The 18,476-nt window shown below is 43.5% G+C and overlaps 1 protein-coding gene across 5 annotated transcripts; it reads right to left on the reverse strand.

The window, feature by feature from the left end:
- Nucleotides 1-5,407: 5,407 nt before the first annotated feature.
- LOC139566871 (myb/SANT-like DNA-binding domain-containing protein 4) lies at nt 5,408-9,833 on the reverse strand. 5 transcript variants are annotated; one of them, XM_071388205.1, is made up of 11 exons: nt 8,775-9,833; nt 8,393-8,463; nt 8,129-8,305; nt 7,977-8,038; nt 7,808-7,894; nt 7,679-7,720; nt 7,437-7,610; nt 7,322-7,357; nt 6,668-7,222; nt 6,275-6,386; nt 5,408-6,180 (listed from the first exon to the last, which is right to left on the reverse strand). In XM_071388205.1, the coding sequence occupies exons 1-8, from the start codon at nt 8,930-8,932 to the stop codon at nt 7,322-7,324; spliced, it is 807 nt and encodes a 268-aa protein (XP_071244306.1). In that variant the 5' UTR covers nt 8,933-9,833; the 3' UTR covers nt 5,408-6,180; nt 6,275-6,386; nt 6,668-7,222. The 5 variants fall into 5 exon arrangements, with proteins under 5 accessions (XP_071244306.1, XP_071244304.1, XP_071244305.1 ...); XM_071388203.1 differs by having other exon boundaries at nt 7,322-7,610; nt 8,775-9,832; XM_071388204.1 differs by having other exon boundaries at nt 6,668-7,610; nt 8,129-8,302; nt 8,775-9,831.
- Between the last annotated feature and the right edge of the window lie 8,643 nt (nt 9,834-18,476).

Genomic DNA, 18,476 nt, shown 5'->3' on the forward strand with positions numbered 1-18,476 from the left:
TTAATTGCAATTCATCTGATCACTCTTCATAACATTCTGGAGTATATGCAAATTGCCATCATAAAAACTGAGGCAGCAGACTTTGTAAAAAATTATATTTGTGTCATTCTCAAAACTTTTGACCACAAATGTACTTTTGGGGCTTTTCTGTTGCAACAGAAGTATTTTAAATGATTTCATATTCAGAGGCATTCTGGTAATACTTCTTAGACACTGGATCCAAAGCCCTCTGGGCCCGTTTCGATAATATGGTTGCCTTGATTTTTTTGGGGTCTCTGACTCTGGATTCACAGACACCCAAATATCCCCTGTGTATATTTTGACATGGCCTATTGATTAACGAGACACACTGTTTATCTTACTATTTTGTGCTATAATTTGCAATTTATCTTGAAATATTATCCTTATAATTGTTTTACATTGTTGTGTCTCAATGGGCCGCTAGGCTATAAATAGGAGCTATGTGCAATGGTCAGGTCACTCTGAGGAAGATTTCAGCTTGACATCGAAATGTCAGTCACCTGTTCGCATCCTGTACAATGTATTCAAGCCAGCAATAAGAAATCAATCTCTGCATTTTTTTTGTTGCGTGCTCTACCTCCTTTTTACCTCGAATTTGTCCTTTTGGAAGTTTTCCTTGGCAAGCCATTCTTGTAATTTCATATAGTATTTAAACCCAGGTCTGGTAAATCCACACTGTCCACTCAGGGATCAGATAAAGATGTATAAAGTAAAATAACATGTCCCAACCTCAACCCCTATGTTACTTTTAGATTATCTTCCTATTGTTACATTTCCATTTCTTCTGGGGACAACATATCAAGAACAGTTAGTCTCAGAAACGGACACAAAGCAGACACAGACACAGGGGCAATGATTGGTTCAGAACCTGAGTAGACATTGCTGCATAGTATATAGTCAGAAAACACAGTATATTGTTGAACATGTCTGAGGCCATTGATGACAAGCCAGATGTGAGCAAGTAGGTCAAGTTTTTCCAGAGGTGAAGCTGATATAGGATTGTGGACATCTACGTCAGTGCAGACACCCTGAGGCACCAATGAGACCAGCACCAAGACAAAGAGGTAGAAGACACCTCTCCAAAGAACGGACCATGAGATCAACCTAATACACACACAATCTTTCTCTCTCTCACACACACACACACACAATCTTTCTCTCTCTCACACACACACACACACACACACAAAGGCGCATGCACACGCACGTGTGCGCATACACACACACATGCTCAAACTCACACACACACACAATGCACAGAAAAACTATACACACATATGTTTATAGCACAGGGAAGAGACCCTTCATAGCTCTTGCTGTGTTCTCCTACTGGCTGGGATCATAGGCCTGTCTGTCCACTGTAGGTATGTATACATTATAATTCCTACAATTTACCGTCAGTTCTGTGCTTATCTGTTTTGGTTGTTATTGCAGATAACGGGTATCTACGAGCTTCTTAGCTCATAAGACCAACTCATCTGCAGAAAGAGGCCAACTACAGACCAGTTACAACACCCTGACTGAAGAGAGACCAGCTACAAAACCCTGACTGAAGACAGAGACCAGTTTTAGAAAGAGAGAGACCACCCACAACACCCTGAATGAAGAGAGACCACTTACAGATCAGTCACCAGTCACAACAACCTGATTGAGGAGAGAGACCGGAGACCAGAAACTTAAAACAGTCTCACCTCCAGTTGAACACAGACAGAGGGCAGAACGGCACTGAGAGGACACACACACGGTCAACGGCTCATGCGGACGCGCACAGACGAAACACAGTCCACGTGTACACACACTCACAACACACACGTGAAGTTCCCTTTAAACCCTCTGATGAAGATGTTTCCCACAACCACTTTAGAATAACTCTTCACGCTGATGTCACACACAGACAGCATTGATACAACGTCAGAAAACATTGGTGCCATAATGAGTTTGGGCCATAACGTGCCCTCCGTTTGAAGCCTGCGGGAACAACAAACATTGATAGGCTGAAAGGCTGCAATTGTCACTGTTTGTTGTCCTGCAGCTATCACGTTGTATCGCTCTGTTAGATTATCCTGTGAAGTCCATGTTCCTGCTTGAAGGTGATTGGATACCCAAAGTGAACCACAGACAGAGATCAGAGAGGTACCAGGTGAAGCTACTCAACTACTTGTCACTACAGTTAGAATCATACAGTAGATGTTACCATTACGAGTCAGTCACAAAAAGGTAATCATACAATTAGTTAAGATGGATGACTATGTCAGCGAAGAGGTTATTGAATTAAACAAGGTTATTGAAGAAAACGAGAATGGAGCAATGAGGAGAGTGACAAATGAGACCCATCGCTCAGGTAAGAACTAAGAAAACTCTACCACCCAAACACAGACACACGAGCTTTGGGAACAATCTTTTGAAAGTTATTGGAGCAATGCATTTTGGGCAATGGTGTTCTAAACTGCCTTGTTTTGTGTCCATCATTTATTTTTATATAAAAAAAACATGTTGACAACCCAATATTGTTAATCAAACAGGTTGTCACCAAAATACTTATACTATAATAGTAGCCTTACGTTTTCTTTTCTTTTTTTTTAATGCCAATGCTCTTTTCTATGCTTGTTTTCGCTTAATACTTTGGGATACTAGTGCCATGTCGGATTTATTGAGGGTTGCCAGATTGGAGTGAAAAGCTGTGTTTGTCAGTTTCTTTTGTGGTATCGATGATGGTATTTGATGATGGGAAATGAAACGAATCAATAAATGTGGGGAAACGGAAGACCTTAAAAAAAAAACGATTAATACAGGTAATGAGTGGAGAACAGGAGGGCTTCTTAAAGAAAAACTAACAGGACTGTGAGAGCCGGAATTCTTACTGGTTGGTAGGTGATCAAATACTTATGTCATGCAATAAAATGCAAATTAATTACTTAAAAATCATACAATGTGATTTTCTGGATTTTTGTTTTAGATTCCGTCTCTCACAGTTGAAGTGTACCTATGATAAAAATTCCAGACCTCTACATGCTTTGTAAGTAGGAAAACCTGCAAAATCGGCAGTGTATCAAATACTTGTTCTCCCCACTGTATATATTACTATTTTATTTTTATTATTATTATATATACTTTTTTTAAGTCTGTCACATCTGTGAATGTGGAATGTGTTTTGTTGGTTGATTGAAAAACAAATAACGTAATAAAACGTAAAAAAAAAAAAAAAAGAGTGATACGAGAACATTACTTGCTTGCACATATTTGTACCGTTTATCCTTCACTCTTTGGGAATTCCTTTCAAATGAGACTGTAGACTTGCTTCATCCGGAGATGGTGTTTCTTAAGGATGTGGGCTGTGGTTGATAAGCTCACTCTGATGTTATGGAAGGTGGCAGGGTTTTCAATCATCTGTTATTGGATTTCCCCACAGTTTTATGGCATTATTTTGAAATACCATTTGCACAACGGCAACTTCCTGTTTGTCTGTAAATAGACACGTTCCACCACCACGTACGTAGTCGTCGTCTTTCAGTTCTACAAAAGAAAATAGCATGCAGTAATACAGTACACAAGATAAACATGTTACAAAGTAGTATAGCTCCCAATTTCATACATACAGTAATACATAAAACATTTACTTTGTTTCCCCTTACAGTATGTATTGGAATCTACCATCTTTACATTGTACTACTGTCAAGTAGTAAAAGCACTAGATGGGTCCAATGTCTGCAGTACAAACCTCTTCTCATTTTGGAATGTCCGGATGATGGTTCAACATGATCTACCACAGTCGCCCAAATTTCATCACAGATTACTCTCCTTGTTTTTGGTCTTCCGCCACCTCCATCTCTACCCCAACCTCCAAATCTACCCCTACATCCTCCAACCTCAACCTTTATTTAACTAGGCGAGTCAAGGTTATACCCCAGAGGTTGTAAATAAACCCTTTTTAAGCTGATATATCTGGCTCTCATGAGGACCACCACAGGAAAGGAAGATCAAGTTAACTCTGCTGCAGAGGATAAGTTCATTAGAGTTACCAGCCTCGGATTGCAGCCCAAATAAATGCTACAGAGTTCAAGTAACAGACACATCTCAACATCAACTGTTCAGGGGAGACTGCAAGAATCAGGCCTTCATGGTTGAATTGCTGCAAAGAAACCACTACTAAAGGACATCAATAATAAGAAGACTTTCTAGGTTCAAGGAAAACGAAGAATGGACATTAGACCGGTGGAAATCTGTCCTTTGGTCTTCGAAGTCTAAAGTCCAACCATCTCTTTGTGAGATGCAGAGAAGGTGAACAGATAATCTCTGCACGTGTGGTTTCCAACGTGAAGCATGGAGGAGGAGGTGTAATGGTGTGCTTTGCTGGTGACACTGTCTGTCACGGTTCTCTAAAGTAGAACCCAGAAGCAGACCAGGACAAGGAGAGTAAGACGAAGGTGAGTATTTATTTACAAGTTTAAATGTAGTGATAGAAAAATCCAAGTAGCGGAGCGGGCAGCGGAGGTGAGTTGATGGAATTGAGTAAGCAGATCCAAGGAAGTAACTGAAGTCACCGACGACCAGGTAGGGATGGGATGAGTGTTCCGGGTGAATGACTGTAGACAGAAAAAAACGGAGGTAAGTTCAAGGCAAGCAAGACGTACAAAACAACAAAACAAACTCTATCAAACTGGGGCCTGTTGCACAAAACTAGGATAAGGGATTAAGCCAGGATATCTTGGTGATCCTGGCTCAATTGATCCGTAATCCGGTTGCACTAAAGATGGATAGGGGGCAGGAGGATATGTTATGGTATAAATTACCATGGAGATTTATTCTGTGGAGCTAGCCTGCTCCAGACCAGGCTAAATTCCAGGATCTATTTAATCTCATCCCTAATGTCAGTCAGCAGTCACCACAAATGGAAACCAATAGTTATTTCACTGCTCACTATACATTGTTATCACATATAACTAGACCCACTGTTATTATTTAAACGTTTGTGATCATTAATTTCAATGATTTTGGATAAAAAATGATTTTTAGATGATGTTGCTATCATTAGATAATTTACAGTTTCCCATAGACTATAAGGCTATATATAAAATGATAGAATATTAGGGCCACAGAGGGGAAAAAAACACAAGTCATAATATTGTAACCAGTTGTTTTAAAGGAGGACAGTTGTTAAAATGACAGATGTGGGGCATTTCGTGAAATTGTACTTCAGTATGGTTTCATAAACAAAGACATGCTGATGTGCCAGAATATTAAGTATCACATTGTCATAAGTATCAAAACTGTAAAAACAATATGTAGCTTTTCTGCAGAAAGAACCAGCCTCATAAATTTATGACTTTATCCTTTTTCTTCAGTGTGGCCCTAGTACTCTGTCATATAAACAAATACACATTCCATATGAATATAAAAACACAATGTGTAACATTATGTTCCTTTATTGAATAAGGACAAAACAAAGCAGGTAAACCATCAGCTCCTTTCGAAACTGAAGTCACAGTGACTCTACAAGATGGAAAGCACAGAATCCAAGCATATTATACAAAATGATACATACACATTCAAAGGTCTGTATATAACACACCCTGCATGTCTGCACACTAAAATAAATGCAGGACAAATCCATACACATCAACTGAACAGACAAATGAATGGATGCAGTAGCCTCCCTGCAGCCTTGTATTACACACAGTATACCGCACAAACATCATAAGAGGCCAAATTCGTCAAAAAACGAACCCAAAAAAACCCAAATTCCTCTGCCACCGCAGGACATATTTAACCAAAATTGAAAGCACACATACTAACTAAAATAATTCAACACATATTGGTCCCTCAGCAGCCGACCACTGTCGTCATCAGGGAAGATTGCCGGATTGTCCCAGTCCATGGCTGGTGGCACTCTGGGGGCCCTCTCCTTCCTCAGGCAGGCCACATTGTGGAGGACAGCACAAGCCACAGTAATATCACATGCCCTAACAGGGCTGACCCTTAATTTGTGAAGGCAGTGAAAGCGTGCCTTCAGGAGGCCAAAGGTCATTTCAACTCTGGCCCTGGTCCTGGCATGGGCATGGTTGTAGGCCTGCTGTGCTTCCTGGGGGTCTGTGAAAGGTGTCAGGAGAAAAGGCTGGCAGCCATACCCCCTGTCTCCCAGCAACACACCAGAGAATTCACCTGTCAACACAAAATCTCATCATTACTACCTCATAAACACAGTGATATTCTTGACACAGCCATGATGGTTATAAATAGGGGTTGTGTGGCTTACCTTGTGATAGGCACTGATAGATTTCAGAGGCCCGAAAGATTCTGGAGTCATGGACTGAGCCAGGCCATTTTGCCACAACATTGCTGATCACACAGTCAGCATTGCAGACCATCTGAAATCATAAGATGAGGAATATTACACCAATCAATGCACATCACTGGCAATGCAGAGTGTTCGTCAATGGACAATATCAAAAAGTTATGTTCACCTGAACATTAATGCTGTGAAAGGATTTCCTATTTACAAAATCGGCCTCATGGGCACCTGAGGGGGCTTTTATCCTTATGTGTGTGCAGTCCACTGCACCAATGACATTGGGGAAACCTGTCACACAAAGTAATGAGTATCCTACTATGTGTTAACAGTTGTCCTGTAATTTGTAGATCCTCTTACCTGCAATCCTATAGAACTCCTCTTTGATGTCACAGAGTCTTCTGTGGCCAGGGAAGGAGATGAAGACATCTGCTAATGCTTTGATAGCCAGACACACACTCCTTATTGTGCGGCAAATTGTGGCCTTGTTCAGCTGTTCTGCATCCCCCACTGAGTACAGGAAGGCTCCACTAGCAAAAAAGCGCAAGGCCACACAAACCATTTGCTCCACACTCAGTGCATGGCTCCGTGCAGTGCGGTGCTTAATCCTGGGACCCAGTAGTCTGCATAGATACCTGATGCCATCTGCAGAAAACCTGTATCTTTCATATAGATGGTCATCAGGGAAGGCCAGTGGGTCCAACCGGTCCCTGAAGACCCTTTCTCGCCTGAAGGCTCTCCTCAGCACAAGTGCTTCTTCATCCACCACATCTCGCACGAATGGGCATGCCATTGTCAGAGCAGAAAGGAACACACAATTTTGGGCCTTCATATAGGCTAGTGGCCACACCTGGTGCTGGGGGGGTGGGCAAAAGAGGGCGATGCCTTATAACGATGACTTGGTTGTACTGATTGCTGGGAAAATAAAAAAAAACCTTAGAAAGATGCCACCGTCCTGTGTGCTCACAATAAGAGCTCATATGTCATGGCTCACTTGACTTTACGAGAATATACCTAATTTTTATTTTGAGCTGTGTCATCTTCTTGGAGCTGGGGGAGGAAAGAAAAATAATGATTAATACATTTGTGTTACAGTTAGCATACAGTGTACATTGAAGGCATATCTCACCTCCCTCTCAAGTTTTTTTATTTCAAGGTCCAGTTTCCTAATTGTCCTCTTTTTTATTTCGGACTCCAGTGCAAGATTTTCCATCTTTTTCTTCTTGTACTGAATGTCTATGTCTGCCAGTTCTATTTGGCGCCGGAGGTGGTTGCCATACAACTTTCTGATAGCTTGTGAGCTCTGTGAACACAATACAATTAGCGCAGCTGGAATTTGGCAGGATGTGGTGTCCTTTTATTAATACGCACTATGTTGCCAGGCTGGTTTTCCCACTGTATAGCATCTGGGTCCTGTAAAAGAAATTAGATTTTTTGATTTTGATGAGGACTCCTCACCATTGTAGAGTAAATAGTACTTTCACAGTCTTAACATGATACCTCATGCCTTCTGGAATCCAGAGAGATGGTCTCCTCCTCATCATCGTCTCCATCATGTGCTGTTGCTGCTGCACTGGGGCCTTCACCCTATCACATTTAATCGGATTCATATTGAAGCTAGTAGACAAGACATGCCAGGCCTACAGTATGCCTTTGATGGAGTACTCACTGGATCAGCATCGTCTGGTGCTTGTGCTGGTGGCTCTAACAGGAACACAGTGCTGCCAGACACTGCAAGGCAATAGGTAAACCAAAGTCAGACAGTCCAAATTGATTCAATATGAATGTGGTTGTATCCCATGTAGAGATGGAAGGACATACCTTGAATGAAGCGGGTGGCATCTTGGGAGGAACCTATGCTCGTCTCTTTCCCCCCAGGGATCCCCTCTAAGACGGGCCTGCCTTTATTTAGCTCCAAGGCCATGTCCTCTGCTGGGGTAAGGTCAGCCTTTGGTGACCCACCACCCGTGCCTTGTCTGTGGGTATTCTTTTTCACTGCTAAAACAGTACAGACAATGTGTGAGCAGGCACCTTCTGGGTACAATATATGCTTGTGCTTTGTTAAATATTAGTCAGGGACCATACCATTCTGCAGAATGTTCTTGTATTTGATTTTGACCTGCTGCCATGTCCGTTTTGGCCCGTTCATGTTTAATCTACACACACACACACACACACACACACACACACACACACACACACACATTTAATGGAGTCACACTGCAAAAAATTACTTGGTATTTTTGTCTTGTTTTCAGTAAAAATATCAAAAAATGTATCATAGCTTTATACAGTGTGATGGAGTTACTTTACACAATTTCACTCATATCTGCAGTGCATTTCAATTAAAAATTTAACCGTTTCATAATTACAGTACAACTGCATTTTTGGAGATGTGAATTAAATATTTGAATTGTAATTGTGATGTTTCAGCGGAGCGGTGAGTGTGTAATTGTGCACTACTTACGCATTCAGGCGGTCTGCAATACTTTGCCACGCTTTTTCTCTTTGCTTTATCACTGTGGCGGTGTTGCCTTTCTTCTTAATTATATCTTTTACCTCCTCGTATGCCTCCATGAGGATTTGTGCTTCCGACGGGGAAAAGTACGCGGCTCTAGTTGCCATGGTAAATCAGTTAATCTGTGATCTGTGGCGGGGTCTATTTGAGTGAGCCGTGAGCGCGCACCTATCCAGGATTGGTTTCACCTGGCTTAATGAATCCGTGTCTGCTCATCCTGGCTTGGTCTTTGTGCAACCAATTAAGCCTGGACGCACATGTTTTGGCTTCATTGAGCTCAGCTGAGTCATTTATCCCGGATGTCTTAATTCTACTTTTGTGCAACAGGCCCCTGGAGGCTGATACGCTGGCACAACATACTGTTCATGGCTAACGATCCGGCAGGGATCAGGATGTCAGGTCAGCGCTATGAAGTGGAGGGGTGATGATCAGGACCAGGTGTGCAGATAGCTGATGGGATACAGGTGCGGGTACTCAGAGATCCTCCAACTAGCTACGTCGCCCGGCAACCAGACAGGGTGCGTTCCAGGACACCGGAAAAAACACTCCAGGACAGAACACAGGCAAAAACAGACTCAGGAAGCGGGATTCGTGACACTGTCAGTGATGTATTTAGAATTCAAGGCACACTTAACCAGCATGACTACCACAGCATTCTGCGGTGATAGGCCGTCCCATCTGGTTTGCGCTTAGTGGGACTATCATTTGTTTTTCAACAGGACAATGACCCAAAACACACCTCCAGGCTGTGTAAGGGCTATTTGACCAAGGAGAGTGAAGGAGTGCTGCATCAGATGACCTGGCCTCCACAATCACCCGACCTCAACTCAACTGAGTTGGTTTGGTATGAGTTGGCCTCATCCCAAAACCCTTTTACTGTATATTTTACAGGACAGTTGTAAGTACAGATAGGGAGACTGATATATAGATGGGCACAGAAGGTGGTTGAGCGCACGGGCCAGGGCTCAAACCCACGTCGCCTAGGTGACATACATAGTCCAGAGGCAGGGGCTTAGACCGCTACACCAGACTCCAGCACACTGACAGGATTTGTATATACTGTAAAATCCTATAGGTTAGAATCATATAGGAGTCCAATAGGAGTGGTTCCAAAATCTGATAGGAATTTTCTATTGGATTTTTGTATTGGAATCTTAAAGGGTCCTATAAGATAAAACCATATAGGATAGAATCCCAGTTGAGTCCAAAAGGAGTGGTTTCAAAACCTGATAGGATTTTTCTTTGCGATTCTAATTGGATCCTTGTGCTGGAATACTATATGGTCCTAAAGGATTTCAATGTTTCTTTCTCCTATAGGATTTATATTTATTTTGTCGATGGGAATTGTATAGATATTTAAATTACATTCTAAAGTATTTATCCTAAAACGTGGCTATACTGTACACTATAGTTAACTTGGCTGCTTAACGTATGGGGCACACACCCTTTTTTTCGAAATTATTTCTATTTACCTCCGAACTAGAAGACCTCAACTGAAGCTAGCTAGTTAACTAGCTACCAACTATCAGCTATCAGTCAGCTAACCTTTAGCTCGGAAAGCTCTCGCCAGTTCGTACAACGAGTTTCAAACCAGAGCATACTGGACCTATTTTTCTCTCCATATCCTCCGGATTCCTACCTCAAACTCTGAACTTTTTCATCTGGATCATGGCAGCTAGCTAACCGCAACCCGGGTTGACTACTCCTGGCTAACGTTTCCGTCCCGGAGCAAGCACCAACTAGTCTGGGGCTAGCCCATGCTAGACCCATCTCCCGGCTAGGGCTCCTGGGCTACTCCTGAAGCCCACTCCTCGGCTACAATATCCGGACCCCTTCTACGGCCGGTACGGGGCACGGAACCCCGCCGATCCTTCACGACTGGAATACCGACATAATCTGCCCGAGGATCCCAACAGGCCCCTCAGGCGCGACGTCCCCTGAAGGCCCATTCTGCTAACCGTGGCCTGCTAGCTATCTAGAGCATATTGGACTGTTAGCTGATCCATCAGCCAGTTTCTTGGACACTATACCCATTCTGCCAATTGGACTTGGACCCCTCTGCTACTTGGAACCCTACTAATCCACGGCTGGTCTATCTACGTCACCGCACGAGGAGGCAAAAACAGACTTTCACCCCATTGCGACGTCCCTCTAAGGCCCTTATGCTAGCATCGGACTGCTAACAGTCTGAATCGTCGTGTCCCCAGTCAGCCCAACCACTCACTGGACCCATATGTTCACTTGGCTACGCATGCCTCTCTCTAATATCAATATGCCTCGGCCATTACTGTCCTGGTTAGTGAGTACTGTCTTATTTCACTGTAGAGCCTCTAGCCCTGCTCAATATGCCTTAACCAACCATGTTGTTCCGCCTCCTACATATGCGATGACATCACCTGGTTTAAACGTCTCTAGAGACTATATCTCTCTCATCATTACTCAATGCCTAGGTTTACCTCCAATGTACTCACATCCTACCTTAGTCTGTACACTATACTATTGAGCCCAGAAACCTGCTCCTTTTACTCTCTGTTCCGAACGTGCTAGACAGCCAGTTCGTATAGCCGTACCCTTATCCTACTTCTCCTCTGGTGATGTAGAGGTTGTTACGCACGCCTCAAAGAAGAGGGAACTCAACTCCCCGTGAAGTGAAAGAGGTATGGGACTGTAGGTGCGAGTAAGGATGACAAAAGGCAGAGAAGTTACCGTTTACTAGGAATTTATTCCTTCACACGGTAATATGGGGAAAAGGGGCTGGACGGAACCAAAGCAAAGAGAGTAAATATCAAAGCCCCCTCTCCTACCTTACCTGCCTACCCACTACTTACCTAACTTATCACCACCTGGTGCACTAACCAAAATACAGGGGGTGGTCCACCCAGGTCTTACCTAGTGTGCCTAGACAGTGAATATACTACGGGTATATGTATGCCCGCGGGCCTCTTGCCTAAGGACTCCCTAGGTGCCTTCCCCTTCCCCCCTGGGAACAAATTAAACAGAATAACACAAACAATTTCAATAATCAAAACACTGCATCCTATTGACACACAACAGACATAACCAATCAGCTCTCTCACTCAACCAATACAGGACACACTAATTATCTCCCTCTGAGAACAACCAACACAGTATATCACCCTCAGCCGTCATCCTCCTCTCTCAGCAATCATCTCAGGATGTACAATCACTCTCTCTTTATATCACAATCACTCTCTCAGTTATGATCTCTCAGCAATGATCTCTCTTCTGAACAGAACACTGGCTTTTATATAGCTTCAGAAGGAGTCTAATCGGATACAGCTGTAACTTGACGAGGGGGCGGGGTCAGCTCCAATCATCAATGGGGCTGACCAATCAGCTGCTTGGGGAGAATTCAGGAAGCCATCTCCTGAAACACATACACTCAAATACACAAACTACAACACAGAAACTGGGGAACGTAACAGAGGTGAATCCAGGCCCTGCAGTGCCTAGCCCCACTCCCACTCCCACTCCCCAGGTGCTCTCATTTGTTGACTTCTGTAACCGTAAAAGCCTTGGTTTCATGCATGTTAACATTAGAAGCCTCCTCCCTAAGTTTGTTTTACTCACTGCTTTAGCACACTCTGCCAACCCGGATGTCTTAGCCGTGTCTGAATCCTGGCACCAAAAACACTGAAATCTCCATCGTCAACTATAACATTTTCCGCCAAGATAGAACTGCCAAAGGGGGCGGTGTTGCAATCTACTGCAAAGATAGCCTGCAGAGTTCTGTCATACTATCCAGGTCTGTACCCAAACAATTTGAGCTTCTACTTCTAAAAATTCACCTTTCCAGAAACAAGTCTCTCACTGTTGCCGCTTGCTATAGACCTCCCTCTGCCCCCAGCTGTGCCCTCGATACCATTTGTGAATTGATTGCCCCCCATCTATCTTCTGAGCTCGTGCTACTAGGTGACCTAAACTGGGACATGCTTAACACCCCGGCCATCCTACAATCTAAGCTTGATGCTCTCAATCTCACACAAATTATCAATGAACCTACCAGGTACAACTCCAAATCCGTAAACACGGGCACCCTCATAGATGTCATCCTAACTAACTCGCCCTCCAAATACACCTCTGCTGTTTTCAATCAAGATCTCAGCGATCACTGCCTCATTGCCTGCAACCGTAATGGGTCTGCGACCAAACGACCACCCCTCATCACTGTCAAACACTCCCTAAAACACTTCTGCGAGCAGGCCTTTCTAATCGACCTGGCCGGGGTATCCTGGAATGACATTGACCTCATCCCGTCAGTAGATGATGCCTGGCTATTCTTTAAAAGTGCCTTCCTCACCATCTTAAATAAGCATGCCCCATTTAAAAAAAATATTTCTACTGTATTATTGACTGTATGTTTTGTTTATTCCAGTGTAACTCTGTGTTGTTGTATGTGTCGAATTGCTATGCTTTATCTTGGCCAGGTCGCAGTTGCAAATGAGAACTTGTTTTCAACTAGCCTACCTGGTTAAATAAAGGTGAAATATATATATATTTTTTTAAAAACCTCCAGATGAGCTTCAATGCCATACAACTATCCTTCCGTGGCCTCCAACTGCTCCTAAATGCAAGTAAAACTAAATGCATGATCTTCAACCGATCGCTTCCCGGATCTGCCCGCCCGTCCAGCATCACTACTCTGTACGGTTCTGACTTAGAATATGTGGACAATTACAAATACCTAGGTGTCTGGTTAGACTGTAAACTCTCCTTCCAGACTCACATTAAACATCTCCAATCCAAAATTAAATCTAGAATTGGCTTCCTATTTCGCAACAAAGCATCCTTCACTCATGCTGCCAAACATACCCTCGTAAAACTGACCATCCTACCGATCCTCGACTTCGGCGATGTCATTTACAAAATAGCCTCCAATACTCTACTCAACAAATTGGATGCAGTCTATCACAGTGCCATCCGTTTTGTCACCAAAGCCCCATATACTACCCACCACTGCGACCTGTATGATCTCGTTGGCTGGCCGTCACTTCATACTCGTCGCCAAACCCACCGGCCCCAGGTCATCTACAAGTCTCTGCTAGGTAAAGCCCCGCCCTATCTCAGCTCACTGGTCACCATAGCAGCACCCACCCGTAGCACGCACTCCAGCAGGTATATCTCACTGGTCACCCCCAAAGCCAATTCTTCCTTTGGCCGCCTCTCCTTCCAGTTCTCTGCTGCCAATGACTGGAACGAACAACAACATTTCTGAAGCTGGAGACTCTTACCTCACTCACTAGCTTTAAGCACCAGCTGTCAGAGCAGCTCACAGATCACTGCACCTGTACATAGCTCATCTGTAAATAGCCCATCCAATCTCCCTCATCCCCATACTGTATTTATTTATGTATTTATCTTGCTCCTTTGCACCCCAGTATCTCAACTTGCACATTCATCTTCTGCACATCCTACCATTCCAGTGTTTAATTGCTATATTGTAATTACTTTGCCACCATGGCCTATTTATTGCCTTACCTCTCTTATCCTACCTCATTTACACATGCTGTATATTTTTCTACTGTATTATTGACTGCATGTTTGTTTATTCCATGTGTAACTCTGTGTTGTTGTATGTGTCGAGCTGCTTTGCTTTATCTTGACCAGGTCGCAGTTACAAACGAGAACTTGTTCTCAACTAGCCTACCTGGTGAAATAAAGGTGAAATCAAAAATAAATAAACCCTCCAAACCTCTTAGACAATTACCAATGAAGGTGGACAGTGGAGACATGTGAACTGTAATAACATCATAACATCAAGTTTGAACTGCCACCTTTTGCACTTGAGATGGTGACCCTATAGTGGGAATATCCCCTCTACCCAGTAGCTACAATATCTCACGCAGCCCCATCCCCCCCCCCCCGTGGTCCAAGGGACCAGTAAAGATTTGCATGTGTTAAATTAAAGTTATTGTGCCAAATACAACAACAACATCTGTAAAACAAACTGAGATTGTCCGCATTTGTGGGTTCGTGTCACGCCCTGATCTGTTTCACCTGTCCTTGTGCTTGTCTCCACCCCCCTCCAGGTGTCGCCCATCTTCCCTATTATCCCCTGTGTATTTATACCTGTGTTCTCTGTCTATTTGTTGCCAGTTGTTCTTGTGCGTTCAAGCTAACCAGCGTCTTTCCTGTCAGCTCCTATCGTTTCCCAGCCTCTCTTTCCTCGTCTTCCTGGTTTTTGACATTTGCCTGTCCTGACCCTGTCCCTGCCCGCCTGACCTCTCTGCCTGACCCTGAGCCTCCCTGCCGTCCTGTACCTTTGCTCCACCTCCGGATTACTGAACTCTGCTTGTCCCTGACCCTGAGTCCGCCTGTCGTCCAGTACCTTTGCCTTACCCTGGATTTTCGACCCCTGCCTGCCTTGACCTGTATTTGCTTGCCCCTGTTGCCACAATAAACATTGTTCCTTTGACAGTCTGCATCTGGGTCTTACCTTGACTCCTGACTGTTTGATTACAGGCTCAAAATGGCCAGAAACAAAGACCTTTCTTCTGAAACTCATCAGTCTATTCTTGTTCTGAGAAATTAAGGCTATTCCATGCGAGAAATTGCCAAGAAACTGAAGATCTCGTACAACGCTGAGTACTTCTCCCTTCACAGAACAACGCAAACTGGCTCTAACCAGAATAGAAAGAGTAGTGGGAGGCCCCGATGCACCACTGAGCAAGAGGACAAGTACATTAGAGTGTCTAGTTTGAGTAACAGATTCCTCACAAGTCCTCAACTGGTAGCTTCATTAAATAGTACCCACAAAACACCGGTCTCAACGTCAACAGTGAAGAGGCGACTCCGGGATGCTGGCCTTCTAGGCAGAGTTGCAAAGAAAAAGCCATATCTCAGACTGGCCAATAAAAATAAAAGATTAATATGTGCAAAAGAACACAGTCACTTGACAGAGTCGCCTCTTCACTGTTGAAGTTGAGACTGGTGTTTTGCGGGTACTATTTAATGAAGCTGCATCAATCTACACACAATACCCCATAATGACAAGGTATTCAGAGCCTTTACACAGTACTTTATTGAAGCACCTTTGGCAATGATTACAGCCTTGAGTCTTCTTGGGAATGGCCCCATCCAGTGTGACCCACAGGAGCAACCAGCAACCAAGGGCGCGTTGACAGATCTCCCAATAAGTCAAATCAGGGACCCAAACCAGCGACCTATCCCCAACTGCCAGGCCACCAACATCCAAGTAACACCCCTACCACCACCTTCCACCCGAACCCCCCCCCCCCCCTCGATCCTGACTAGTCTCCCAGTCCCTGCCGCTGAAAAACATCCCCACAGCATAATGCTGCCACGACCATGCTTCACCGTAGGGATGGTGCCAGGTTTCCTCCAGACATGACACTTGGCATGCAGGCCAATGCAGGTCAATCTTGGTTTCATCAGACCAGAGAATCTTGTTTCTCATGGTCTGAGAGTCCTTTAGGTGCCTTTTTGCAAATGTGCTTTTTACTGAGTGGCTTTCGTCTGGCCACTCAACCATAAAGGCCTGAATGGTGGAGTGCTGCAGAGATGTTTGTCCTTCTGGAAGGTTCTTCCATCTCCACAGAGGAACTCTGGAGCTCTGTCAGAGTGACCATTGGGTTCTTGGTCACCTCCCTGACCAAGGCCCTTCTCCCTCGATTGCTCATTTTGGCCAGGCGGCCAGCTCAAGGAAGAGTCTTGGTGGTTCCAAACTTCTTCCATTTAAGAATGATGGAGGCCACTGTGTTCTTCATGACCTTCAATGCTGCAGACATGTGCAATCCTGTCACGGAGCTCTATGGTAAATCCCTTTGGCCTCATGGCTCGATTTTTGCTCTGGTATGCACTGTCAACTGTGGGACCTTAGATAGACAGGTATGTGCCTTTCCAAATAATGTCCAATCAATTGAATTTACCTCAGGTGGACTCCAATCAAGTTGTAGAAACCTCTCAAGGATGATCAATGGAAACAAGATACACCTGAGCTCAATTTCGAGTCTCATAGCAAAGGGTCTGAATACTTATGTAAATAAGATATTTTTATTTATTTATTGTTTTTATTTTTTGATCACATTTCTTAAAACCTGTTTTTTTTTTGTCATTAGGGGGTATTGTGTGTAGATTGATGAGGATTTTAAAGTTGTAACGTTTTTTTTTTTTTTTCAAAGTCAAGGGGTTTGAAAACTTTCCGAATGCACTGTATAAAAGAAAAGAGCATGTCCCAACCTCAACCACCATGTTATTTTTAGGTTATCTTCCTATTTTTACATGTCCCTTTCTTCTGGGGACAACATATCAAGAACAGTTAGTCTCAGAAACGGACACAAAGCAGACACAGACACAGGGGCAATGATTGGTTCAGAACCTGAGTAGACATTGCTGCATAGTATATATTCAGAAAACACAGTATATTGTTGAACATGTCTGAGGCCATTGATGACAAGCCAGATGTGACCAAGAAGGTCAAGTTTGACATAGGTGAAGCTATGGGAATTATATTATATTTCTATATTTCTTGCTTTCACTTCAGCTGTTTACCCTTCGAATACGTTGCTTATTTCAAATAGTGTTTGGTTCAATTGAACTTACACATGATTTTGTGGGGAAAGGTCTGCTTTTCCCAAGAACATTTTTAGTTTGTCGCAAATGGCGCCCTATTCCCTACATAGTGCACTACTTTTGACCACAGCCCTATAGAGCCCCCTATAGGTGCCATTTTGGATGCAACCAGTCATGAGTGTGACCAAGTGTGGAGTAATAATGTGATTCAATAGACGATGAAGGGGCCTCATGCTGGGAACATGATTGGACTACTTGTGCACTGTGTTTGCCACCCTGCGGGAAGCCCATATTATAGGTACTGTAACACAAAAAAGGGCTCACTCCCAATTCTCCATCCTCCTTTTAGAAGTGGGCACTTGCACACTATCTGGCATGGATATTACAATGGTTGAAACTTGATCCAGACATTGCTTACACCAATCCTATGCTTTTAAATCCATGACAGTGAGTGTGCAAGTGCACACTTCTGGAAAACGGTGGAGAATCAGGACATAGCCAACGTTCTGGAACCGAAATGAGGTGAAGCTGAGAAGCATGTTAACCTACTTTATTGTTTATCTGAAATATTTTGGGTTGAAGTGAGGAGAAGACAATAACTTTGGAGCGTACAACATTACACAGTCCTAACACACAAGACAGGCTTTTCATTGAGGTTCGTGTTGGAAAAGTTTGAAATGTTCTTTGTTCGGAATTATTGTTGTTTAGTTGGGCTTGGTGTGGTTACAGTATTCAGAGGGAAACTCTTTCTCTCTCTCTCTCTCTCGCACGCACGCACACACTCACACACACACACACACCTTGAGGTTATTATGTTAGTACAGTCAACTCCTTATAAGTGCACATCAGATGTGCCAGACCTGGGTTCAAACACTACTTGACATATTTAAAATACTTTAAGCATTTGCTTTAGTAGCCTGCCTGGAGATTTTATATTGCAACAGGCAAGCTCAATCAAGCACAGCTTAAGTATTTTAAATGATTTCATAAAGTATTTAAAACCACACTGTCGCCTCAGGAATCAGAAAAAGAGAAACAGTGCATTCAGAAAATATTCAGACCCCTTGACTTTTTCCACATTTTGTTACGTTACAGCCT

This window comes from Salvelinus alpinus, chromosome 39 (assembly GCF_045679555.1).
Source record: "Salvelinus alpinus chromosome 39, SLU_Salpinus.1, whole genome shotgun sequence".
NCBI lineage: Eukaryota > Metazoa > Chordata > Actinopteri > Salmoniformes > Salmonidae > Salvelinus > Salvelinus alpinus.

Excerpts from the sequence above, each read along its gene's own strand:
- LOC139566871 (XM_071388203.1), bottom strand. The coding sequence starts at position 8,932 with ATGGCAACTAGAGCCGCGTACTTTTCCCCGTCGGAAGCACAAATCCTC. Across the intron at positions 8,306-8,392 it reads CAAGAACATTCTGCAGAATG|CAGTGAAAAAGAATACCCAC; the intron begins GTATGGTCCCTG and ends GTACTGTTTTAG. Across the intron at positions 8,039-8,128 it reads TGCCACCCGCTTCATTCAAG|TGTCTGGCAGCACTGTGTTC; the intron begins GTATGTCCTTCC and ends ATTGCCTTGCAG.